We start from the raw sequence: 26,658 nt of genomic DNA on the forward strand, positions 1-26,658 counted from the left end.
TCTTCAGCCAGAGGGTGGTGAATCTGTGGAACTCATTTCTGCAGAAGGCTGTGAAGTCACTGATTGTCTTTAAGACAGAGATAGGTAGGTTCTTGATTAATAAGGGGATCAGGGGTTATGGGGAGAAGGCAGGAGAATGGGGATGAGGAAAATATCAGCCATGATTGAATGGTGGAGTAGACTCGATGGGCCGAATGGCCTAATTCTGCTCCTGTGTCTTATGGTCTATTTCCAGATCTATTTGTTGTCAGTGGGTAAAGTTAGGGGGGTAGAATAGATGGAATAAGAGGGTGGAGGAAAAGAAAGGAATGTTTTAATGGAAATAAGAGAAAAAAATCTCAAATTAGGAGGATTGTATTGTGTTTATTTTATTAATTACTGATTGTTCATATGTTGTTGAGTATATTTCTTGTTTGAATAAAAATATTCTAAAAGGAGATGTTCATGAAGGTTGGAGGCGAGAGTGGAGTTTTTTTAAATTTGTTCCTGGGACATGGGCATTGCTGGCTAGGCCAGCATTTATTTCCCATCCCTAATTGCTCTTGAGGGGGCAGTTCAGAGTCAACCACATTGCTGTGGGTCTGGAGTCACATGTAGGCCAGACCAGGTAAGGATGGCAGATTTCCTTCCCTAAAGGACATTAGTGAACCAGATGGGTTTTTACAACAATCGATAATGGTTTCATGGTCACCATTAGACTTTTAATTCCAGATTTATATTGAATTCAAATTTCACCATCTGCAGTGCGGGATTTAAACCCAGGTCTCCAGAGCATGACTCTGGTTTACCAGTTCAGTGACAATACCACTTTTCCACCACCTACCCAAGTTGAAAGGGGAAAAACATTTTAGAATTTAATTTGCAGGAGTGAAAGGAAGCTGGGATGACACTGAAATAATTAGCAGTGTTTGCAGAAAAGACTGGGATCTGATAGTGCTTTGTATGGTTAAATCTGCTGTCTGCCTTATCATTTCAAGTCTGCATCACTTGGACTGAAGGAAGTAGAAGTGAGCGGGGTTGGCAAGAGTCCACAGTTTTAGAATGAAGAGGGACAAATGGATGAGGAGGAGATTGGCAAGATTATACCCCGGGGAAGCACTGTTGTTGAGAGAGTAAGACACATATGGGGCGGGATTCTCCGTCGGCCAACGGTAGAATTGGGAAACGCGATTGGGCGGAGAATCGGTTTTGATGCCGAAATCATGGCGGACGCCGGGTTGACGCCAAATTGCAATTCTCCAGTGCCTCGACAGTGGCGTCAGTGCGTTCCACTCCGCACGTACAGTAAACGCTGTTTGCATATCATTAGTGGGCCTGACCCAGTATTCTCGGGGGCCTCCGCAATTCACCACCTTCATTGGGGCGGATTCCTGACGGCAAGGTTCACTTGTGCTTTTAAAAATCGTGAAACAGGCGCCGTGGCTGCTGAGGGAGAGAGAGGGTTTACGGAAAGTGTCCAACATCCCCACAGTGTGCTGATAGTTGTGATACTGGCCGGGGGCTTCTGCTTGAGTTGGGGGAAATAGCAGGCAGTGACCAGGATGTTGACTGTGGGGTTGGGATGGACGGGCACGGAACACCATTGCCACAGCCAGCAAGGGAGCCATGCAGCTGTGCATGCCACTGACTGCCCATTGTGAACTTAGTGCCACACGCCGTATGGGTGTTCCCCTCAGACCACCCCTGAGGTGCCTTCTGGTCCCAGCCAATCCATCAATGAGATGGGTGTGCACCAACGCAATCAGTGCCATCTTGTTGGCTCGCATGGTGTGTGTGTGGGGAGTCAGCCTCCCAAGTGTCAATCACGGACCTGGCGAATCAGACACTTTTTTTCATTGGAATCGGTTGTGTTCCACATGGTGCCAGTGCTAGCCTCTCAATGGTCACTGAATCGGTCCAAGTACAGCGCCAGTTTTACTGTCGTGGAAGTCCACGATTCCTGCCCCAGTATCAACACTTAGTCTCAGTATCGGAGAATCCCACCCATGAACTTCCGAAATAGGAGCCAGAAGTAGGCCATTTGGCCCCTTCAGCCTGTTCTGCCATTCAGCGGATGATCTGCTTGTATTGAGATCCCCATTCCCCATCTACGCTCAATAATCTTAGATTTTTGGTTAGTCAAGAGAATCAATGTACCTCCACCTTAAAAATATTCAGTGACACCCGCCTCCCCAGCTTCTTAGGCAGAGAGTTCCAACATTCCAAAGAGGGGGCTGCTGTTTATAAGGAAGTAGGAATGTGTGCGAGGATGTGCCCTTCAGAGGATGTCAACACAGGTTCAGAGATAATCCGTGGGCTTATCTAAGAGGGAGTCAAGCTGGCATGGCAACAGGGGAGTAGAAAGATCAAGATGTACTTAAGGGTTGGAGTCGAGATTTGGGAGAAGAGAGTACTCGAGGGGTGAGCATTTAAAGGATGTTGGACAACAGAGGGAGGTGATGGCATCATGGTTTTGTCACTGGACGAGTAATCCAGAGACCCAGGGCAAGGCTCTGGAGACCCAGGTTCTGGTGAAAAAAAGATGGTGAAATTCGAATTCAATAAAAATCTGGAATTAAAAGTATAATGATGGCCATGAAACCATTGCCGATTTGCCGTAAAAACCCACCTGGTTCACTAATGTCCTTTAGAGAAGGAAATCTGCCATCCTTTTTTAAAATAAATTTAGAGTATCCAATTAATTTCTTCCAATTAAGGGACAATTTAGCGTGGCCAATCCACCAAGCCTGCACATTTTTGGGCTATGGGGGCAAAGCCCACGCAAAAACGGGGAGAATGTGAAAACTCCACACGGACAGTGACCCAGGGCATGGATCAAACCTGGGACCTCGACGCCGTGATGCAGCAGTGCAAACCACTGCGCCACTGTGCTGCCCCGGAAATTTTCCATCCTGATGTGGACCAGCCTAAATGTGGTTGACTCTTAACTGCCCCATCAAGGGCAATAAGGGATGGCCAATAAATGCTGGTTCATCCAGCGATACCCACATTCCATAAACAAATATTTAAACAAAACAGAATGGGGAGAGAGAAAAGAGGCAATAAAAAAACAGAGGGAGAAAAGGTGGATATAGAAATGATCGGCTTGGATCTGGAACGACAGCCAAAATACTCACGCAAACAGATGAAGTGAAAATTCAGATTAAATAGGGTTGGATAAAAGCATATTATTGTGATATCCCGGTCGTAAATGGGGAATAAGTAGGAGACAATTGGAGGGTTAGGGGTAGAAGTTCACAATATTTACGTCAAAATGCAAAAGAACCTTTATCGCTTGTTTCCTCAGCAAAGTACGTAACAGCTCAAAACAAACAATTTTGTTCAAATTGTAGCCTTTTATATTAAACAATGGGAAGTCAACAATAAATGTCCAGGGTAACTGTGCGGGATGTCACCCATTTTGTTGACATCATGTTATGATGGGTACTAAGTTCACCTTTTGTATTTGACAGAAAGAAAAGAAAACTGAAATTTGACCTGCCTTTAATTACTGATGCATTGATAAAATCAAAAAATAATTCTGATTTGTTAATTTTGTATAAATTTAACACACAAACTTGTGTTTCTTACCAGAAAGCCTGCTTTAGGATTTGATGCCAATGACATTCCGAGGGTCATATTTTCTTTTACTTCAGTGATATTAGGAACTGTTAAAAACTCTGTAAAGAAAGTAACAATAGACACTATGAGTATGAAATGTCTGTACATAAGTGTCTTTTACAATCTTATTGAGCTACATCAGAGGTTTTGTAGCCTGGTTATATACTATAGCCTTCTTTCGTACTTTCTGGCTCTCGAGGACATGAGAGACCCAACAGAAAACACTACACCAGAAGGGACTAGAAAGCACTACACCAAAGAACAACTAGGAAATATCCGACTTCCTGAGTCTACAGACCACATTACTCTCAAAAAGGAGGCAACAATTCAGTAAGAAACGGAGACAATCTCGGTCTCCTATTGCAAACTAAGGTTGCTGAGCTGCTGGCCCCCTGATTGGAATGGCAGATCTTGAGGGCTTTTTCAACAGCCCTATCCAAACATGCAACCTTTTGTTCAAGTGGCACATGAGAACACAAGCAAGTTTCCATCCAAGTCCACTCCATCGGACTTGGAATTGTATCACCGTTCCTCCATCATTGTGGAATAAAAAATTCCAGAACTCACTCCCCAATAGCACTATGGATATACCTACAGCACATGGACTGCAGCAGTTCAAGAAGTCGGCTCACTACTAACTTCTGAAGGCAACTGGGAAGGGCAAGAATTGCTAGCCTGGTCAGCGATGCCCACTTCCCATGAATTAATTTAAAAAAAACACAAAATAAGGTGAGCTTAATGAATGATTAAGTGGTATATGTAGAAACTTCAGGCAAGGGGCAAGGAAGCAGCTGACTAACTAATTTAAAGGTGAGTGCATTTGGGTCCTTGAATGTTATGTTATCCTTGAATTATTCCAATCCTTATCTGGAGCTTGACATTTTTATCCAATCCACTTTTGGCACTTGACGTTTTGATCCATTTTTGAAACTAAAAGATTTCTTACACCCCATCAAATAAAGCAAAATCTAGGATTCCTAACTCAGAGTATTTCAGAACGTAAGCAAAGGTTTCAGTACTGTTATATGCCGGGAGAGGCATCTTCCGGGATTTACCCGGCTCGCCACGCCTTGCGAGATTTAACGGCATTTCGCGAGACATCGCGATCAGTATTTGGAAAATCTGCATATTAGAGCAGGCAGCGAGTCTCACTCCAATATGCAGCTCACCTGATCTACCCAAGGCATTGGGATCTAACCCCTTCCCCCCCGGAGACATTAGACGAGCACTGTTCAGTACTGGTCCCATAAACGGGGATCAGGGATTTTCCCACGGGATCGGAAGCCCCCAGGTGATTGGCCTCCTTAAGGCTGGCAGCCTAGCACTGCTGATGCCACCTGGGCACCTTGGCACTGCCCCGTGTGCCAGACTGGCACTGCCAAGGTGCCCAGGTGGCACTGGAAGGGGCACTGCCATGGTGCCAGGCTGGCATTGTGCCCCTGCTACGGATCGGGCCCAGGGTGTACAGCCGTGTGAGGAGTGGTACACTCCCCTCTCCCCAAGGGAAAGGTTGGAGATTTGGAGGGTCTGGGGGTCGTGTTGGTGGGGAGACAAGAGATCAGGACGCCATTTAAAAATGGTGCCCGATCTACTTCTGCACAGAAAGTTTTCTGGCGAGCGATGATCCTCAGTGCAGGAAACAGGACCAAATGCGGCCTCGGCAGGCTGTTCCCCGCTGAGGCCCGGAGGTCCCGTTCGGTAGCATAGTCTGTGGGTGCCAGGAAACACCCGGCCAAATGCGCTCGACAAGGGACTATGTTGCAATTTGGTTAAATCGTGTCCAACATCTCAGTGAGGCCGCAGCCCAAGAAGAAATGGATTAACTAGTTCCAGCAACCACAGTGTGTACCTGGAGGTTGACTGACAACTGGAGCTGTTCACCACCAAGGTATTTTGTTCCTTTCCATGCGGAAGAAATAACTAGGCCAGAGTTTCTTGGCCCCTCCTACCGGCAGGATCTTCTGGTTTAGCTGAAGGGAATGATCGCTTCAATGCCCGCCTCATCCGCCACCGCAGGGGAGCCGGAACATTCTGGTCCTTGTCAGCAGAGACTGAAGCTCTCTCTCTTCAAGTATCATGCCCGACAGAGCATTGGCGGCCATGGACCTCCATAATAATTTTGGTCTGGAGGTGTGGATCACCTTCATTGGTGGTATATTCATCCAATTTCTGAGGCTCTTAAAAAGGCCTTTCATTATCTACCTTGATCTCTCTGGATTGACGTTTTTTCTCAATCATGATTTCTTATGTGTAGAGGAAATTGCAACTGTCCCTTCCTGATCTTGGTCAACAGACTTTAGGATTCTGCTAGCACCTCTTCACTGGTTGTGTGACTTGTCCAGGATATCTTTATTATTCGCTTAAAACAGCGGAATTCTCCGTCGGCTGGATCCTCCGCTCTGCCGGCAGCACACTCACGCCCGTGGGTTTCCCGATGGCCTGGGGTGGCCACAATGGGAACCCCATTGGCCGGCTGCGGGAACGGAGGATCCCGCTGCCGGCGGGAACGTGCCGCGCTTCAAAATGCTGCTGGCGGACCGAAGAATTCCGCCCCACAACTTTGCAGCTTCATTTTCTCTACCGTGCTTCACTAATTATCCAACATTTGATTCCACCTGACAAAATTCCAGTATTCTCAGCTTTGTTTTCATGACTAATTTTGAGTTGATCGGAATATTTTTCAATTTTTAAAAATGCATGTTTGGCCATTCCAATCAGTCATCTTATTTCTTGGTCACACTTTATGTCTGATGTTAATATACTTCCCAGGGAACAACATTTTTCTGCATGTTTGACTTTCCATTCTTCACTGTGATCGTACATTCTGGTATGGCTCTCCTTGTTTGGACAAGAGGAATATTTTGTTTTAGACGTCAATTTATTCTCAATGCTTTCTTCTCACTCAGTGATTATACTAGCCAAAGGATTCAAAGGTTTCTCTTCAGAGTCGGCAGGAAGAACAGTATACCGGATTCACCGATTTTGGGACTGAGTGCTGACGGCGGAGTGGGAATGGTGGCGTTTTACGATCGATAGACCAGAAAAATAGTGACTCCCTTTGGCTGGGCTTGCCACCCCCAGACCAATCCCCACCAGTTCCCCCAGCCCCCAGCCCCCACCAAAGCTCCCCTGCCCGCGGATCGCCCCCCCCCCCCCAACTGTGGCGCTTTTGATTGGTGTGAGGGGTGGGCTGATCTGGACTGGCCCGTGGGGGGAGGGGGGGGTGGGGAGAGACTTGGCCCTGTGGGTGGCCTATGCTCCCTGCCCCCCCCCCCCCTCCATGCTGACCGGCTTCACCGCCACCACCGGCACCCCAGGGATTCACTCAGTCCGCAGCCGCCACGCCGAGTTCCTGAAAGAAAATACCACATGCGACCGACGCCGTCGGGAACTCGGCCCATCAGGGGTGAGCATCGGGGGGGGTGGGGGGGGGGGATGGCCTCAGGTAACGTCCTGAGGCCGCCCCGACGGCGAGCGGCATACTCCGAGAGTATGCTGTTTTGGAAGGGGCGGCACATCGCAAAAACGGCACCGCCCCCAAAACCCGGCGCCAATTTAGATTCTCCGGTTGAACCCGGTTTCGGCGTCGGAGATCGGGCTGGATTCTCTCTTTCTGAGACTAAGTGCTGACGCCAAAGGAGAATACGTGGACTTGTACGACAGAAAAATCGGTTCCACACCTGCACCGATTCCACTAATATCAATGGGCGAGCACCGGCACCACGTGGAACACAATCCATTCCAATGAAAAATGGTGACGGATTCGCCAGATCCGGTGATTTGTACTCCGGAGGCTGACAAGCTGCAGCCGCACGTAAATGATTCTCCCCCCACACACACCACCCCAGCCAACAAGATGGCTGTAAGGAGAGCGGCACCAAGGTTCACGGACACCGAACTGGAGACACTCCTGGACGTGGTGGAGGAGCGGCTGATGACCCTGTACCCCGGCCGGGAAAGGAGGCTGCCAGTCGCCGCCATCCGTCGTGCCTGGGCACAGGTGGCAGAGTTGGTGAGAAGAGAGGCGAGGGACCACCAGAGCTGCGGTCCTCACCGTGGCCGAGCAGAGGGCCCTGGATGTGGCTGGAGGCCCAGAGGAACGGGATGTCGCCGAGGTGGAGTGCGGCCACAGGCCAGGGAGTAAGACCCCGCTGACTTGCGGTTCCCCATGACGTGTGTGTCAACACCCCATCCTCACCCCCACTCCACCCTCACCCCCACACCACACCACTGTCACACTCTGAGGTTCGATCAATTTGACTAAAGACAAAAGTTGAATCCAAACTGAGGCTTTATTGCTATCAGATGTGTGGCGACCCACAGCAGCTGGCGAAATGGCTGCGAGCAGGAGGACACGCATATTTATACCCCGCCTGCTGGGCGGAGCCAGCAGGCAGGGGCCACAGGCGAACCTGTAGTGCAGATTCTACCGTACATCCTCTAATGTAGGTCCAACAGTGGTTTACCACACTCTCCGCCACCAAATCCACCCCACCCCCCCCCACGCAAACCCACGGTCTAATCATGCATTTTGTCTTGCAGGACGTGACGGAGATGGGGCAGGTCCATTTAGTGTCACCCGCCCCCAGCCAGTGCCACAGTCGGAGCCCCGCAGTGAGCCAAGCAGTGATGACGCCAACAGCCTGGACACCAGCCCTCCGCCCGAGACTCAGGACACCCCGGGGCTCGGGTCAGAGGGTGACACCGATTTCATGTCACAGCTGTCTCCTACACCCTCCACCATCCCAGAGACACTCACCTCGGTCGGGCACTTTAGTGAAGAAGCTCCTGGGACTCAATCTGGGGAGTACCACAATTGATCCGGTACAGCAGGTGGAGGTAGGAACACCCGAGGGGGTGGATAGTCGGAGGCCAGGAACCAGCTGCCGTCCAGACGGGTCCTGGGCTTCTGGAACATCCAGTCCCAGCCACAGTGGCGATGCAGTCGCAGAGCCAGGGACTACATGAGGGGTTGTTGGTGAGCATCCAGCATCTGCAGGCACAGGTGGAGGAGTCCAACCACGTGCAGGAGCAGGGGGTGGTGTCGGTCATGCATGCCACCCAGGCCGACACCACAGGTGGCGTGTGTGGTGGATGCATTGGGGGAGACGGTTGCGGCCATGGATCAGCATGTCCAAGGCCTGGGGCAGTCTGGGGCAGCCGAGGAGGACAGGACTACCGCCTCACAGACAGCCATGTGCCAAGGCCGCTTGGACATTAGCGGGGCTCCTCAGCATGGCACAGTCACACAGCCAGCGGGGCATAGCTGAGAACGTCGGCAGCATTGCCTAGGTGCTGGCTGGCATGGCGCAGACACAGCGGGAGGTGACCGAGTCACAGAGGGAGATGGCCCAGTCATGGTTGATGTGACACAAACCCAGAGTCACCAGAAGGTGATGGCCCAGTCGCAGCGCGATGTGGTGCAATCCGTGCTGAAGATGGTCCATTCCCTGCGCTCCATGGCCACGAGCATGCAGACCCTAGCCGAGACCAGAGTGGGCCTCCAGGACTTGCAGTGCCAGGTGTCAGATGAGCCTCAGGGGGCAGCTCTGCTCGCACCCATCCCATGGAGTAGCCTGGGGGGGGGGGCAATCGGGCACACCAAGGGAGGAGGTGACGCCCACAGTGGAGGTGCCGGAACACTGCAGCACCTCGGACTCTTCACCCCCCCCCCCACCCCCCCCACCCCCCCCGCCCCGCCCCCCACCCCGCCGTCACTGTCCCGTCCCTGGTGCATCTAATGGGCAACAGGCAGAACAGGGTGGCACCACGCCACTTGGGTCACCCGAGCAGTGCCCGGGCCCATCCAGGCCCAGTTGTCCCAGAAGACGGCAGCCAACAGGGACCCTTGTCATAGGGCAGGAGTCACAGCAGGCCGCCTCCACTCCTGCTGTACCATCTGGGCAATCACTTAGACATAGTGTTAGGGCCCGTAACACCGGAAAGTTAAACACCAGTTGAGTTGGCATGGGTGTAGGGCACAGTTTAGTGATAGGGGCTAGAGCACAAACCTGGATATAATCGTTCACAATAAACACCTGCTACAACTGTTACAATCTGAACCCTGTGCCAGTGTTCTGACTGATCGGTGTGAGGGGTGGGCTGGTCTGGGCTGGCCGGGGAGCGGAGGGGGGGTGGGGGGGAGGGGGACGGTGGGGGGGTGGGGGGGGGGGGGGGGGACTTGGCCTTGTGGGTGGCCTATGCTCCATGCCCTCCCTCTCTCCCCACCGACCAGCTCCACCACCACCACCAACACACCAGGGATTCAACGGGCCCGTGCTATGGAATGGCCAGCTCGCATGCAGGGATCACCCAGGTGGACGGTGGGAAATGCTACCGTGGGCATGAGTCAGACGTTGTCATGCGATGCGGAGCAACGAAGCTCATCGCAGAGTGGGTTGCCATCATCCTCCATCCCATGGACCAGACTCGGTGTTACTGCCAACCCCGGGCCCCCACCCCGGAGTGCTGCAGGTATGTATCACGGAGGGGTTGCAGGTGGGCGTGTGGTCAATGAGGGAATTGAGGTTGTGTGGAGTTGGGATGTGATGTCCGTGCCCCTGACCAGTCCCCTCTCTCTACCCCCTCGCCTAGTCGGGTGAACATGGAGGCGATCCAGAGCGTCACATGCGCATTGGCCCTGGTACACAGGTTGTGCGGCCTCCCATGCCCGCCTGGGCCCCATTTCCTTTCCATCCTCTCCCTCCCCTGCAGCCTCTTTGTCGGTCGAAGCCTGGCCTTCATCGTCCTCCTCCAGCACGTCGCCCCTCTGTTGTGCAATGTTGCGGAAAACGCAGCAGACCGCCACAATGCGGGCGATCCTGTCAGCATCATACTGGAGGGCCCCTCCAGAGCGGTCCAGGCACCTGAACCACATCTTCAGGAGGCCGAAGCACCGCTCGATAACACTCCTGGTCACTGCATGGGCTTTGTTGTAGCGGGTCTCCGCGTCGGTTTGTGGCCTCCGGATAGGTGTCATCAGCCAGGACCAAAGCGGATAGCCTCTGTCACCCAGGAGCTAACCCCTCAGCCAGGGTGCATATCGAACATGACAGTTATCGGCGAGTGTGCCAGGATGAAGGAATCGTGCACACTGCCCAGGTATCGGGCACAGAGGTGAATGATGCGCAGCTGATCGTCACAGACCAGCTGACTATTCATTGAGTCATACCACTCGGTATGTGTAGAGCGGCATTTTATCCACAGGTGCCCGTAGGGCGACATGCATCCCGTCGATTGCCCCTTGACCCGGGGCACCCCGGCGATGGTGGCGAACCCCCCTTCCCAGGCATTTGGTGGGCTCGGTCCAAATGGATACAGTGGATATATTGAGCCGTCTGGGTATATAGCACCTCGGTGACTGCGCGGAAGCAACTGTACACCGAGGTCTGTGAGATCCCAGACAGGTCCCCACTCAGCGCCTGGAAGGACTCCTTGGCGTAAAAACTCAGGGCGACTGTCACCTTGACGGTCACCGGAAGCGGGTGTCCTCCCACATGCCCCCGCGGTACCAGGTGTGCCACCATCTGGCAGATATGTCACACTGTACCCTTGCTCAGCCGGAGTTTTTGACGGCATGCTTGGTCTGAGGCCTCACACAAAACCTCCTTGGCACCTACACCCCCTCCTCGGCCTTTTGGGCAGCCGGCTCTCCAACCTGGGCAGCTACCACCTGCCCTTCTGCGGCACGGCCCGCAACTACAGCTTCCACCTCCTCTTCGGGCAGCGGTCTCTCGTGCGGCCACAGGGTATCCTACAGAGCTGCGGCGACCAGCAGGTCGGCCACCATTGCTGGTCGAACTCCAAAACCCATTGTCTGCAGGGGATGAATGGCCAACATGTTAGCGTGGTGCGTAGCCCCATACCCAACCAGATTCAACGGGCTACACGGTTCCCTGGTTGGCACTGCGGGATCCACCCCTCACCTCCCCCCCCCCCCCCCCACCACCCCAATCCCCTCACTCCTACCCCAGTGGCCAGCATCGTGGGAGCCCCTGGCTCTGGTACCCGCCCCTGATGCCAAGGATACCATCCAGGGTTATCCGCTGGTGGGTGGCGGCCAGTTGGCCGGGAAGTTTGGGACAGGGGGGTGGTGTGGCGGGGGGTTGCAGTGGAGGCACCCATATGGCCGGTGTCACTGTGCAGAACCAGGGCCCAGGTTGGGGGGGTCAGTGTTGTGCAGCAAGATGGCTGCCATAATGGCAGTCCTTGCCTGGACACCGCTCCAATCCCATGGGGGGGTGGGGACATTCTGGCCACCCAGCCTGTTCTCCCCCCACCCTCTGGCCCTGGCAGGACCCCCTGACCCCAGCCAGCATGGCCAGTGTCAGGGCTGGCAGTCGCTCACTGCGTGTCCTACCTCCTCTCTCTCTCTCAGCAGCCACCACACCATATTCACGATTTTTAAAAGCACACGTGGACTGCGAAGTTGGGAATATCGGAAGTGGAGAATCATGGGTGGGCCAACTAATGAGATGCAAACGGTGTTTAAACTACGCGCAGTATGCGTCGCATTCACACCCTTTTCTAGGTGATGGAGAGTCATGATTTGGCATCAAACGGGCGCCTGCCTCGATTTTGCCATTGGAAGCTATTCTCGCCCAATCGCATTTTCCGATTTCGGCGGCGGCCAACGAGAATCCCAGCCAGCATTTTTCATTCCTTTATTTTTTACAAAACCACTGAAAAACAGAAATTTCTTGGCCCTATTCATCATTATTCAAAGAAGGATCTTGGTAATGTGACTCAGATTGGAGTTTACATTCAATTGCTCTGGGTTTTGTAAGGAGCACTCTTAAATATGGATTTACTTCAATCTTCTGGGATTTCACTCATGTTGCAAACTTCGCTAAACTTGAGCGATGAAGAATTTGTCTATTACAAAGTCTTCTAAACTTTTAATTTGTTCTGTGATCATTTCATCTGGGCCTTTGGCTTTATCATTTACCACCTTATTTACTGCTGTTCTTATTTCATCTTTTGTGATCTTTGGACCATCCATGTTTTTTTTAATGGTTGGCTTGTCTTCTTGCCTGGTGCCCTCAAACAAGTCGTGTATGTTTTCAGTCCATCTTGCAAACACTCGATTCCTTTCCGTGATAACTTCCTCATGTCTCCCTTTGATGTCGCCGTCAGGTATACACCCAACCTTTCCTGCTATTTTGATTTGTTTTGATTTGATTTATTGTCACATGTACTGAAGTACAGTGAAAAGTATTTTTCTGTGGCCGAGGAACACAGTACGTACATAGTAGACAAAAGAATAATCAACAGAGAGCATTGACAAATGGTACATCGATAAACACGGAACAAGGGCCAAACAAAGCAAATACATGAGCAAGAGCATCCTAGGGCGTCGTGAATAGTGTTCTCACAAAGAACAGATCAGTCCGGGGAGGAGTCGTTGAGGAGTCTTGTAGCTGTGGGGAAGAAGCGGTTCCCGTGTCTGGATGTGCGGGTCTTCAGGCTTCTGTAACTGCTGCCTCATGGAAGGGTCTGGAATAAGACAACGCCTGGGTGGGAGGGGTCTCTGACAATGCTGTCTGCCTTCCTGAGGCAGCGAGAGGTGTATACAGAATAAATGGGAGGGTGGCAAGCTTGTGTGATACGTTGGGATGAGTTCACCATACTCTGCAGCTTCTGGCGATCTTGGACCGAGCAGTTGCCATACCATACCAGGCTGAAATGTGGCCGGATAGGATGCTCTCTATCGCACATCTGTAGAAGTTTGAGAGAGTTGATGCAGACATGTCAAATTTCTTTAGCTTCCGTAGGAACTAGAGATGTTGTTGGGCTTTCTTGACTGTTGCATCAACGGGAGTGGACCAGGACAGACTGTTGGTGATGGTGACCCCCAAGAACTTAAAGCTATTGACCATCTCCATTTCAGAGCCATTGATGCAGGCGGGAGTGTGTCATGCTACGCCTGCTGAAGTCAATGATCAGTTCCTTAGCCTTTTCAACATTTAGAGAGAGGTTATTTTCGGTACACCATGCAACCAAGTGATTTATCTCCCTCCTGTAGTCTGATTCGTCGTTGTTTGAGATACGGCCCACCACAGTCGTATCATCCGCAAACTTTTAGATTGAGTTGGAGTTAAATCTTGCCACACAGCCATGTGTGTATAGGGAGTACAATAGAGAACTGAGCACATATCCTTGCGGGGCCCCGGTGTTGAGGACTATTGTGGAGGAGGTGCTGTTCTATCCTGACAGATTGCGGTCTGTTGGTGACGAAGTCGAGGATCCAGCTGCACAGGGAGGGGTGAAGTCCAAGATTGCAGAGTTTGGTTATTAGTCTTGTCGGGATAATGGTGTTGAAGGCGGAGCTGTAGTCTTTGAACAGCAGTCTTACATAGGTGTCCTTGTTGTCGAGGTGTTCGAGTGTTGATTGTAGAGCCAGGGAGATAGCATCTGCTGTGGACCGGTTGCGATGATAGGCAAACTGCAGTGGATCGAGATTGCCTGGGAGGCTGGCAGTGATCCGTCTCATGATTAGCCGCTCAAAGCATTTCATGCTAACATACGTCAGGGCCACCGGTCGGTAGTTGTTGAGGCAGCCTTGTTCTTCCCTCACGTCTTCATGCACTGTTCTTGAGTTCGTGTTTTTACCTTTTCTATTTCTTCACATTTTTTGTTCAACTCCTTTTTCTTCTTTTCCACGCACTTTGTTTGATCTTTTTATGCAATACAGGCACCCATTATTATGGGCTTCTCTTATTATCACTGGCTGTACCTTGTGCATGTATTTTAATGATTGCTTAAGGGGATAAAAAAATATCATTTCGATTCGATGATGGGTTGAAGGGATTTTAATCCTAACTGGCCAAAAGGGTGAGGCATGAAAACACCTCAGGTGACTTACTCACCCAAGAAATCACCAATTTATGCTTTTCATGGAAGCTTCTGGACAGCCAAGGCGCCTGTCCAAAGCCAGCGAGCTCTTCAGGGATACAAGTCAATTGGGGACTTGATAACGGCATGACATCATGGGTCCCTGACAGCGATATATGTAGCTGGTAAAAATCACCCAACTCTCAACTTTGACATAAAATAAACCAAGCGGTCCTTACCTTTTTTGATTTTGCTAGCTCACATTTACCACTACTTTAAGTTATACAATAAAAAGACACAAAAAGTTAAGGATTGAGCCAAATACTTTGTAAATAAGAAAATGTCACAATGATTTAATGAGAGAAAATACATTTTATAATTTACCAGCTAAATTCAGCTTCACACATTCTGGATTGCGTGTTTTGAGCACTGGACATTTATAGACATCACCAGTTCTGTTTTTTGATTGTCCTTCCCAGGGAGAGCCAATAAGAAGCCTGAATGCAAAAGAAAAAGGAACCAAGATTACTTCACATCAGGCGTAGGTAGATTTCTATCCAGTCAGAAAGTCTGACCATTAAAATAACTTTAGACTGCAAATGTTATATTATCTGGTCCCAGTGATGGAATTGCAATGAGAAAAATCACTGTTGACTTTTCGCTGGGACCAGAAAATATAACATTTGCAGTCTAAAGTTGTTTTAATGGTCAGACTTTCTGACTGGAAAGAAATCTGGAACCTAGTGCATCAGCATTAGAGTCATAGTGTCATAGAGGTTTACAGCATGAAAACAGGCCTTTCGGCCCAACTTGTCCATGCCGTCCAGTTTTTACCACAAATCTAGTCCCAATTGCCCATATTTGGCCCATATCCCTCTGCACCCATCTTTCCCATAAAACTGTCTAAATGCTTTTTAAAAGACAAAATTGTACCCGCCTCTACTAATGCCTCTGGCAGCTCGTTCCAGACACACATCACCCTCTGTCTGCCGAGGTCTGCAATTTGCCGAGGTGGAGATGGTTGACAGCTTCAAATTCCTAGGGGTACACATCACCAACAATCTGCCCTGGTTCACCCATGTCGGCACTATGGCCAAGAAAGTACAACAGCGCCTATACCACCTTAGGAAATTAAGGAAATTTGGCATGTCCACATTGACTCTTACTTATTTTTATAGGTGCACCATAGAAAGCATCCTATCTGGCAGCATCACATCTTGGTATGGCAACTGCTTGGCCCAAGACTGTAAGAAACTAGAGTCGTGAACACAGCTCAGTCCATCAGCAAACCCGCCTCCCAACCATTGACTCTGTCTACATCTCCCGCTGCCTTGGGAAAGTGGGCAGCATAATCAAAGACCCCTCCCACCCGAGTTATTCCCTCTTCCAACTTCTTCGATCGGGGAGGAGATACAAAAGTCTGAGAACACGCACGAACAGATTCAAAAACAGCTTCTTCCCTGCAGTTACCAGACTCCTAAACGACCCTCTTATGGACTGCTCTGATTAATACTACACTCCTGTATGCTTCACCCGATGCCAGTGGCTATGTATTTACGTTGTGTACCTTGTGTTGCCTTATTACGTATTTTCTTTTCATGTACTAAATGATCTGTTTGAGCTACACGCAGAAAAATACATTTCACTGTACCTCGGTGCAAGTGACGTAAACAAATTTGAGTCCAAAAGTCAGAGTTTAAAGTGAAAGTAAAGTCGCCATAGACCCAGATGACCTATCCACAAGAAGCCAGGACAAATCCAATTGGCCAATTGCTACCCATCAGTCATACACTCGATCATCAGTAAAGTGATAGAAGGTATTGTCAACAGTTCTGTCAAGCAACACTTTGAAGGGGAAATCTGACTGGTGGTGAGTTAACCCGAGGACCAAGTGTGCAGACAATCAGAACAAGAAAGCAATGCATGGAAATACAAGCAGAATTGAATAGACATTTGAAGGTGCTGATCTGCAAAATGGACTGCTGTTAAAAACGAGTTCACGACTGACACTCGTGGTAGTTCATTCAATCACTTAGACAGAGAGATGAATTTCACCAGTGTGTGGTAGGCGGGACCAGATGTGAAACCCATTTACACCCACCTTCCCAAAAAACGTGATATTTTGTTTTTCAAGGCCTGCTGAGAGTGGAACCCAGTCAGTGCTGTGAGGGAGGGTGTGGGGTGTGGAACGAGTCAGGTGCTGGCTTCAATGTATCCACAGAACTTTGGTAACTTCATTTAAATTGACACAGAAAAAACAGATAGGGTCCTACGACATGGAAGCAAATTTGATGTTCATACTGTGGTTTTTCGGCTATGAACTGATCTTGACTAAAGCCTTCACTGACTCAATGTACTTGTGTATAGGAGCTCTGAAATATGCCCTGAAAATCTACAGGTCCTGCCCAACTTCTACCACTGACCCATCAAAACTTGTGGTAGCAGTAAAAGACTGTGGGGGTGGGGGGGATGTGATTGGGTGGGGTTACAGGGGTAGAGTGAGAGGGTGGGCCTAGGTAGGGCGCTCTTTCAGAGGGTCGGTACAGACTCGATGGGCCAAATGATCTCTTTCTGCACTGTAGGGACTACTTTTGCGTTCGGCTTTACTTTAAGTAAAAATAAATTTGGTTTAACCTTTTTTTTAATGTCCACATTGATCCTATGGGGTGGGAATGATTAACCACCCCGTGGACTTTGCAGAATAAAAGCTCCCCCGATAAGGGGGCAGCAAAGTTGGCATCATCCTGTGGGGAGGAGTTACTCTTGCCCTGACCGGTGTCCAATCTTAAAGGAGCTCCACTGTAGGCACCCATGAGTCTACATGATCCCAAGTGGCGGAATCTAAGGACACCCTACAGAGGACCTGAAGCCCTTCCAATCTAAATGCCAAGAATTTAGTGTGGAAGATGGCATCATCCTGTGGGGAGGCAGAGTAGTTATCTCTCACCCTGGCCAGCACCCAATCTTATAGGAGCTCCACTGTGGTCACCCAGGAGTCGCCAAGATGAAGTTGGTCACTAGGAACAATGCCTGGTGGCCTAAGCTTGATTCAGACATTAAAAGTTTGGTGAATCAGTGCGCACCATGTCAGGAGAATCAGAAGTTCCTGCCGCCGGCCTCGCTACACCCATGGGAATGGCCAGGAAAGTCTTGGGTACAGATACATGCGGACCTCGCTGGGTCATTGATGGGGTCAATATTTTTGATCTTGGGCAACATTCATTCTAAATGGATGGAGTTATATCTGATGTCCTCCGTGACTTCAAACGCCACTATGAAAAACCCGAGCAATCATTTTGCACTTAAGGGATTCCGGAGGTCCTCATATCTGACAACGAGACCCTATGCAACAGTGGAGAATTACATGGGTTTGTGAGGTCCAATGGGATGAAGCATATTCAGATGGCGCCCTATCGGCCTTCTAATGGTTTGGCCGAGTGGGCAGTCCAAATGCTTAAAAATGGTATGAAGAAACAAACCATTGGCTCGCTCGATGCCAAACTGGTTTAGTTCTTTTTCAACCACAGGACCACGCCACATGTGACGACGGAGGTTGCGCCAGCAGAACTGATGAGCCGGTGCCTCCGGATCAGACTCAGTCAACTATTTCTGTGGGAAAGTGGAGTCAAACCAGGAGGCTCAAAAGAAGATTTGTGACCCTCGATGACTCAAAAGGACTTTCAGGCTGGTAGGTCCCATCTACAATTGCAATTTCGGAGGTGGGTCCTCTTGTATCCCAGGAATGGTAGTTGAGAAGGCTGGCCTATTGTCGTATAAGGTCAAGACCAGGGAGAGGATGATAAAAAAAACATATGGACCATCTTTGGAGTAGGGAACCCTCGACTGCACGGACTACTCTGGATGGATTTATGCCCTCAATGTCTTTAGAACCTACCACCAGGCAAGAGATAAACACATAGTGCACCCAAGGGTCATTCATGGGGAGGATGAAGACTCAGGTTCCGACATGGATATGGAGATGATGGACCCACAGCCAGAAACAGACAGTGGGGTAGACCCTCCATCAGTGGTCCTTCGACACTCAGTGAGGAAGTGACAATCCCCTGTCCCGCAGTTCCGACTCCACTGACAAAGGACAAGGCTGTTTGCGAAGTGGTGCAGAGGCTTCATGGTCCCGGGAGCAAGAGGGAGGTTGTAGCCTTGGGGAGAGGTGGATGTGATTACCCTCACGAGGATCATGAGGAATCACTCATCGATCTCCCTGTGGGTGTTGAGTGAGCATTTCCATGGTAACGGGCTGAGGCCTATCCAGCCGGGACTCATTATTAAGCCTTTTAAATACAGTTCCAGACCCGGACTGGGAGTTCCTGTTAGTCCCGGGCTGGGACACTAGTGTATGCCACAAGTGCGGCTTTACTTTTGAGTTAAAATAAATTTAGTTTAACATTTATCATCGTGCCTCCTAGATGACTACACCCTGAGTAACAAACAGTAGCACCTGTATGCTGGGTCATTATTAAGGTCTTCTTAAGTGGACAATCTTACCCGTTAGTGAGTGATCGCCAAAGTAAAATGTGAAGATACGTTTCTGCCCAGTAGAAATGAAGAGCAAATCATGGTCCGGAAATATTACAGAGCAAATCATACTCTGGAAATATTACAAAGGAAATTTGTTGTTTCTATTTAAGTTGCATGGAAAACCATGTCCAGGGGCATGGGGAAAATGCAGGGAAATGGCACTAAGTCATGCACCAGCTCTCCAAATGATGGGCCAAATGGCCTCCTTCTGCACCACAACAATTCTGTGAAGTTATTCATATTCATTTTTAAAATAAATTTTGAGTACCCAATTCAGTTTTTCCAATTAAGGGGCAATTTAGCATGGCCAATCCACCTAGCTTGCACATCTTTGGGTTGTGGGGGCGAAACCCACGCAAACACGGGGAGAATGTGCACACGGACAGTGACCCAGAGCCGGGATCGAACCTGGGACCGTGGCGCCGTGAGGCAGCAGGGCTAACCCACTGCGCCACCATGCTGCCCAAAGTTATTCATATTCAAACTATAAAGTAGGTCATTCTCATCTGATTGCCACGAGTTGCAGGCTTCCTACATATGATATCATCTTAATGGATCTGAACTCTGTTGGCATTTGAGAACAGAAGGACATTTATTTACAAAATGGGGTCCTGTCTCATAAGTGACATGTTTCCCAACTATGTACTGATCCCAATCTCAGGGGAAACCATAAACAAGCTGCTGAACCATACAACATGGGTGCTGGAGTCTACCGGAAGCATAATTACACTGGTCTTTGATCAGGATACAGCAATGTGTAGGGTCATTTTTTAATCTGTGCTATGATCAAGAAATAGGATTTCTTTTTCAGCATCTTGGTGTAAAGAATTGCAGCAAAGAGAGAAGAATAAAGAATCATCTGGATGCAGCAAAGGCAGAAGAAAATCAGGCAGGATGGATCACCCGTCCATAGCAGTGAGCAGAAAAATGATTATCAGCATGTGATTCTCTCCGAGTTTCTTCTCTCCTTGCTGAACCCAGATAACGTTTTATTCCAAGATGCTAAAGATTAACCTGCAGCCAACTGAGTTTTCCAGAACATAAGTTTAAATACAAATGAAATTGCTTTACATTGTACTTCACTGTATTGTTATGAAAGCTCAGCAAGGACATTGATAAGTTACAAAGCATAAATAGAGAAATAGTGACACTTTACTGGCACAATGCCTTCTTTGCATGGATAATTATTTGCTGAAGCAAGCTTTGCGTGTACAAACCCATCCAATGGTCAACGGAATGAAAACAGACTCATTGAGGATCTAGGGACTGTTTCAGTCCTTCAGAAGCTTTGAGCTGTCACAAGTTAATTTGTTATTCATCGTTGGTCTAAAATGTGTCAATGAAATATGACTCCTGTGCATCCTGAGGCATAATGCGGGAAGTGATGTAGAGTTGCAGTGCGGACACGTAGACTTTCTACTTGAGGTACCCTCAATAATGATGCTTAGAGATTAAACTGTAAAGAAGGCTTTATTAGGCTAATAACTATGCTACAGATTTGGACGAGAGCTGACTGCTATACAGACCATGAGGCAGGCCTTTATGTATGGCTCCCAGATGGGCGGAGCCAGAGGCGGAGTCCCCAGGGTTCCAAGCCTGGTCTTAAAGGCAATATCACCTTACATGATGATAAGGCAGTAACCGTTCATCACATTCACCCCCTGTTTAAAAAGGAGTCCGGCGGGGGTGAAGTGCCATCATAGGTCCATCCGTCTCGGCGGCCGGATCGTCCTCCTCGATCTCCTCAGTTCGGGCGGTGGTGCGGCGGGCACGGACGTCCCGGTTGAGGGCACATCCGGGAGCACAGCGGTCGGCGCTTCGGTCCGGGTCGGGGCAGAGGAACTAGGCAGGGCCGGGGGTAGCGGAGCCGGCGCCGGTGGGGTGTGTAAAGGGGGGACGGGTCCTGCAGGGGAGCGGCGCGGGAAGGGGCGTCTGTGGTGGAGGATCCAGCGGGCGCCAGATCCCGGAGGGAAACCGTATATTGCCTGCCATCGGAGTACTCCACGTAGGCGTAACTGGGGTTGGCGTGGAGCAGTCGGACCTTTTCAACTAGGGGGTCTGTTTTATGGCTCCTCGCGTGCTTCCGGAGAAGAACAGGTCCCGGAACCGTCAGCCAAGGTGGAAGCGAGACCCCGGAGGTAGACTTCCTGGGGAAGAGAAACAATCGCTCATGAGGGGTCTCATTTGTGGCCGTGCAGAGGAGTGACCTAATGGAGTGTAGGGCATCGGGTAGGACCTCCTGCCAGCTGGTGGTTGGGAGATTTCTCGACCGCAGGGCCAGAAGGACAGCCTTCCACACGGTCGCGTTCTCCCTCTCCACCTGCCCGTTTCCCCGTGGGTTATAGCTGGTCGTTCTGCTCGAGGCGATGCCTTTGCTGAGCAGATACTGACGCAGTTCATCGCTCATGAACGATGTACCCCGGTCGCTGTGGATATAAGCAGGGAAACCGAACAGGGTGAAGATGCTGTGCAGTGCCTTAATCACAGTGGCTGAGGTCATGTCGGTGCAGGGAATGGCGAATGAGAAACGGGATAACTCATCGATCACGGTGAGGAAATAGGCATAACGGTTGGTGGACGGGAGGGTCCCCTTGAAGTCCACGCTCAGTCGCTCAAAGGGGCCCGAGGCCTTCACGAGCCGAACCTTGTCTGGCCGATAGAAGTGCGGTCTGCACTCCGCACAGACCTGGCAGGCCCTGACCATGGCCTTGACCTCCTTGGTTGAGTAAGGTAGGTTGCGGGACTTGATGAAATGGACGAGCCGGGTAACCCCCGGGTGGCAGAGGTCATTGTGGATGGCTTGCAGGCGGTCCTCCTGCACGTTGGCGCATGTGCCGCGGGACAGGGCATCTGGGGGCTCGTTGAGCTCCCCTGGACGATACTTGATATCGTACGAGTAGGTGGAGAGTTCGATCCTCCATCTCAAAATTTTATCGTTTTTTATTTTGCCCCGTTGCGTGTTATCGAACATATAGGCGACCGACCGTTGGTCGGTGACGAGGGTAAACCTCCTACCGGCGAGGTAGTGTCTCCAGCGCCGCACAGCCTCCACAATGGCTTGTGCCTCCTTTTCGACTGCAGAGTGTCGAATCTCGGAGGCGGTGAGTGTTCGGGAGAAGAACGCTACTGGTCTGCCTCCTTGATTGAGGGTAGCAGCCAGGGCGATGTCTGATGCATCGCTCTCTATCTGGAAAGGGATGGTTTCGTCCACCGCGTGCATGGCGGCCTTGATGATGTCGGCCTTGATGCGGTTGAAGGCCAATTGAGCCTCAGCCGAGAGGGGAAAAGTGGTGGTCTTTAGGAGTGGGCGGGCTTTGTCCGCATACTTGGGGACCCACTAGGCGTATTGGAGAAAAGCCCCAAGCACCGTTTGAGGGCCTTGAGGCTGTGGGGGAGAGGGAGTTCCTTAAGGGGGCGCATGCGGTCGGGGTCGGGACCTAGGACCCCGTCTTCCACGACATAGCCGAGGATGGCTAGCCGGGTGGTGTGGAAAACGCATTTGCCCTCGTTATAGGTCAGGTTAAGGGCTCGGGCGGTCTGGAGGAACTTTTTGAGGTTAGCGTCATGGTCCTGCTGATCATGGCCGCAGATGGTGACATTGTCCAAGTACGGGTATGTAGCCCGCAAACCGTACTGGTCCACCATTTGGTCCATCGCCCTTTGAAAGACGGAGACCCCATTTGTGACACCAAAGGGGACCCTGAGGAAGTGGAAGAACCGGCCGGCTGCTTCGAAGGCAGTATAGGGGCGGTCTTTTGGTCGGATGGGGAGCTGGTGGTAGGCAGATTTGAGGTCGACCGTGGAAAAGACTCGGTATTGGGCGATCCGATTTACCATTTCCGCGATGCGAGGAAGGGGGTACGCATCAAGCTGCGTGAATCGGTTTATGGTCTGGCTATAATCCACGACCATCCGTTTCTTCTCCCCGGACCGGACTACCACCACTTGCGCTCTCCAAGGGCTGTTGCTAGCCTCGATGACCCCCTCTCCCAGTAAACGCTGGACCTCTGACTTGATAAAAGCCATATCTTGGGCACTGTAGCGCCGGCTCCTGGTGGCGACGGGCTTACAGTCGGGAGTGAGGTTAGCGAATAGCGAGGGGGGTGCGACTTTCAGTGTCGCAAGGCAGCATACCATGAGGGGGGGGCAAGGGTCCGCCGAACTTCAGTGTCAGGCTTCGGTGGCTGCACTGGAAATCCAGTCCGAGCAGCAGGGGGGCACAGAGGTGAGGGAGGATATAAAATTTGAAACGGGTGTATTTGGCACCCTGGATCGAGAGATCCGCAATACAGTACCCCGTGATTTGTACCGAGTGGGACCCAGATGCGAGGGCTATGGTTTGGGATGTGGGATGGGTGCGTAGGGAGCAGCGCCTTACCGTTTCAGGGTGGATAAAGCTCTCCGTGCTCCCGGAGTCGAAGAGGCATGCAGTGTCGTGCCCGTTGACCTGGACCTGCATCATGGAGTTCTGCAGGTGTTTTGGCCGAGTTTGATCGAGGGTGATCGCACCCAGTCGCGGGTAGTCGGAGTCGTAAAATGGCCGCTGCCGTTGGTCGCACGTGTCGGGTCGAGAAGATGGCCGCCGACCAGATGGCCGCTCCCATGATTCGCACGAGGCCGATGACGCGTCAGAAGAGGACGTGTCGGGTCGGTGAGCAGCAGCATTGCGAGGCCTGCGGACCTGAGAGCCTGATTTTCGGGCCGGCTGTTCTTTGTTTTTCTGGCCCCTGGGTCTGGCCAGGCAGACCCTCGCAAAGTGCCCTTTCTTCCCGCAGTCGCTGCAGATCACGGAGAGGGCTGGGCAGCGTGGGCGTGGGTGCTGGCCCTGCCCGCAGAAGTAGCAAGGTGTGCCCCCATGGTGAGCGGGTCGCCGCGTGGCGCAGGCCTGTAATACGGGCGAGTCTGAGGAAGTCCGGGGGGGGCTGGCAGAGTCCGCGGGGTACGTACCCAAGTTGTGTCGGGCCACCTCCAGCGAGGAGGCGAGCGTTAGCGTCTCCTGGAGGTCTTTTGCCCCGTTTTCGAGCAGTCGCTGCCGGATGTAGGTCGAGCGGATGCCGGACACGAAAGAATCTCTGATGTGCAGGTTCATATGGACTTACCCTGTCACATCCTGATGGTCACAGTCCCTGGCCAGCGCGGTGAGTTTCTCAACAAACTCGTCGAGCGATTCCCCCGAGCGCTGCCGGCAGGTAGAGAGCAGATGCCGGGCGTGCACCTCATTGACGGGTTTGACAAACCGCTTGCGGAGCAACTCAATCGCTTCCTCATAAATCGTCGCCTTTTTGAGCGTGGCGGAAATTCTGTGACTCACCCGGGCGTGGAGTAGGCGCAGCTTGCGTGGCCCCAGGATGGGAGTCTCTGAGGAGTCCAGGTAGGCCTCGAAGCACCGCAGCCAGTATTAAAAAATTTCCTTTGCCTCCGGCATTCGTGCTTCCAGATTGAGCTTCTCTGGTTTTAGGCCTGCGTCCATCCTGAATCTAGTTTAGCCTAATAAATTGAGGTACCCTCAATAATGATGCTTAGAGATTAAACTGTAAAGAAGGCTTTATTAGGCTAATAACTATGCTACAGATTTGGACGAGAGCTGACTGCTATACAGACCATGAGGCAGGCCTTTATGTATGGCTCCCAGATGGGCGGAGCCAGAGGCGGAGTCCCCAGGGTTCCAAGCCTGGTCTTAAAGGGGACATCACCTTACATGATGATAAGGCAGTAACCGTTCATCACACTACTGTCAGCTGAATGACCCACTTATGAAATAACAGTAAATGCTGGGAAAACTTAGCAGGTCTGGCTGCATCTGTGCAGGAGAAACAGAGTTAACATTTCAAGTCCGTATCACTCTTCTTGAAGACTCGAAGTGTTAACTCTGTTTCTTTCTCCACAGATGCTGCCAGATCTGTGGAGCTTTTCCTACGTTTTCTGTTTTTACTTCAGATTTCCAGTATCTGTAATATTTTGCTGTTATATTATTGACCCACTCATGAACTGCAGTTTGACTCAGCCTATTGTACTTAACTTCTTTATGCAGACATATGACGTATTCTATATTTCTTCTATTCTATTATTAGTGAACAGCTGTAATGTTAGGGGCGGGATTCTCCAACCTCCCGCCGGGTCGGTGAATCGCCGGGGGCGGCGTGAATCCCGCCCCGCCGCCCTGACGCCAGCTGCCGGATTCTCCGACGGCAGTTTTTTGGCGGGGGCCGGTTGGAGGCCGTTGGCAGTGGGCCCCCCCCGGCCCCGATTATCCGCTCCATGATGGGCCGAGTGGCCACCCGTTTTCGGCCAGTCCCGCTGGCGTAAATCAAACAAGGTCCTTACTGGTGGGACCTAGCTCTGCGGGCAACCTGCACAGTCCTCGGGGGGGGGGGGGGGGGGGGGGGGCGCGCGGGGGGATCTGGTCTGCAATCGGGGCCAGTGAGGGCACTCTTCCCTCCGCGCTGGCTGCTGTAACGGTCCGCCATGGCCGGCGTGGAGAAGAACCCCCCTGCGTATGCGCTGGGATCACGCCAGAACACGCTGGCGCTCCCGCACATGCGCCGGCTGGCAGAAGCGCTTCGCCGCCGGTTGGCACGGCGCCAACCTCGCCGACGCCGGAGTTGTTTACGCCACTCCTTGGCGCCGGTACGGCCTGCCCCGCCGGATAGCGGACAATCGCAGCCAGTCCCTCAAATCTTCCTCACAATTTGCCTCTGCCCAACTCCCTCCCTGATATCAACATCTCCCTAGAATCAGTTATCAAGATTATGCAGCAGCAATGATAACCTCCCCATTATTTTATTATAAAATCCTGACCATTGCCTCAGCTTTTGTTTAATCCCTTGCATCTTCCACCACACCTCACCCTCTTTCTCTTATACTTGTTGTCTACCTTTTTAACAAAGTGCTTTCTGTATGGGAGAGTGCTTTATAGTTATTCTTGAGCACAACAAGCTCTAAGCTCTGATGAAAAAGGACAAAATATCTAATTAAAAATGCAGACTGCTCACTGGGTTATGTAGTAATTGCAGCATAGGATACAGGGAGGTAAGTATTATTTGTAGCACATGGTTTTTTTCTTAACACAACAAGTTTTCTATGCATTTTGAGGATGCATTAGGATCTCAGCCTTGTTTGATTCTCTCCGGATCAGAGAGAAAACAACAGGACTGATTAATTAAACATCTACAACATCTGACAGATGTTTTCTTTTCAACTAGGCAGGATTTGAACAAAATAGCTAACATTGCAGAGAGGAAGAAAGGGTTTGCATGTCAACAAATGTTACAACAGTTCAAATCATCAGTCAGTGTTTGTCGGAGACAACATGAAAAATGTGTGTTTGGAATAATTCACAACATCTGCAATTGATTGGCATTGTAAAACATCCTGAACTGGTAAAAAGATGGACAGTATCTGATGCATTGAAATTACTGCATCCATTCGCAAAATTAAGATTTTGCTGTCTTCAGAACTCCTGAGGTTTCATAGAATTTACAGTGCAGAAGGAGGCCATTCATCCCATCGTGTCTGCACCGGCTCTTGGAAAGAGCTCCCTACTTAAGCCCACACCTCCACCCTATCCCCGTAACACAGTAACCCCACCCCACCTTTTTGGACACTAAGGGCAATTTAGCATGGCCAGTCCACCTAACCTGCACATCTTTGGACTGTGGGAGGAAATGGAGCACCCGGAGGAAACCC

The 26,658-nt window shown here is 50.8% G+C and overlaps 1 protein-coding gene across 1 annotated transcript in view; it reads right to left on the reverse strand.

The window, feature by feature from the left end:
* itga1 (integrin, alpha 1) overlaps positions 1–26,658 on the reverse strand; it is a 370,921-nt gene that overhangs the window by 278,889 nt on the left and 65,374 nt on the right. Inside the window, exons 3-4 of the mRNA XM_072497065.1 lie at positions 14,818–14,930; positions 3,571–3,659 (exon numbers count right to left, since the gene is read on the reverse strand). Of these exons, the coding sequence (XP_072353166.1) occupies positions 3,571–3,659; positions 14,818–14,930 (202 nt within the window). The remainder of the gene's footprint in view (positions 1–3,570; positions 3,660–14,817; positions 14,931–26,658) is intronic.

This window comes from Scyliorhinus torazame, chromosome 3 (assembly GCF_047496885.1).
Source record: "Scyliorhinus torazame isolate Kashiwa2021f chromosome 3, sScyTor2.1, whole genome shotgun sequence".
In the NCBI taxonomy this organism is placed as follows: Eukaryota; Metazoa; Chordata; class Chondrichthyes; order Carcharhiniformes; family Scyliorhinidae; genus Scyliorhinus; species Scyliorhinus torazame.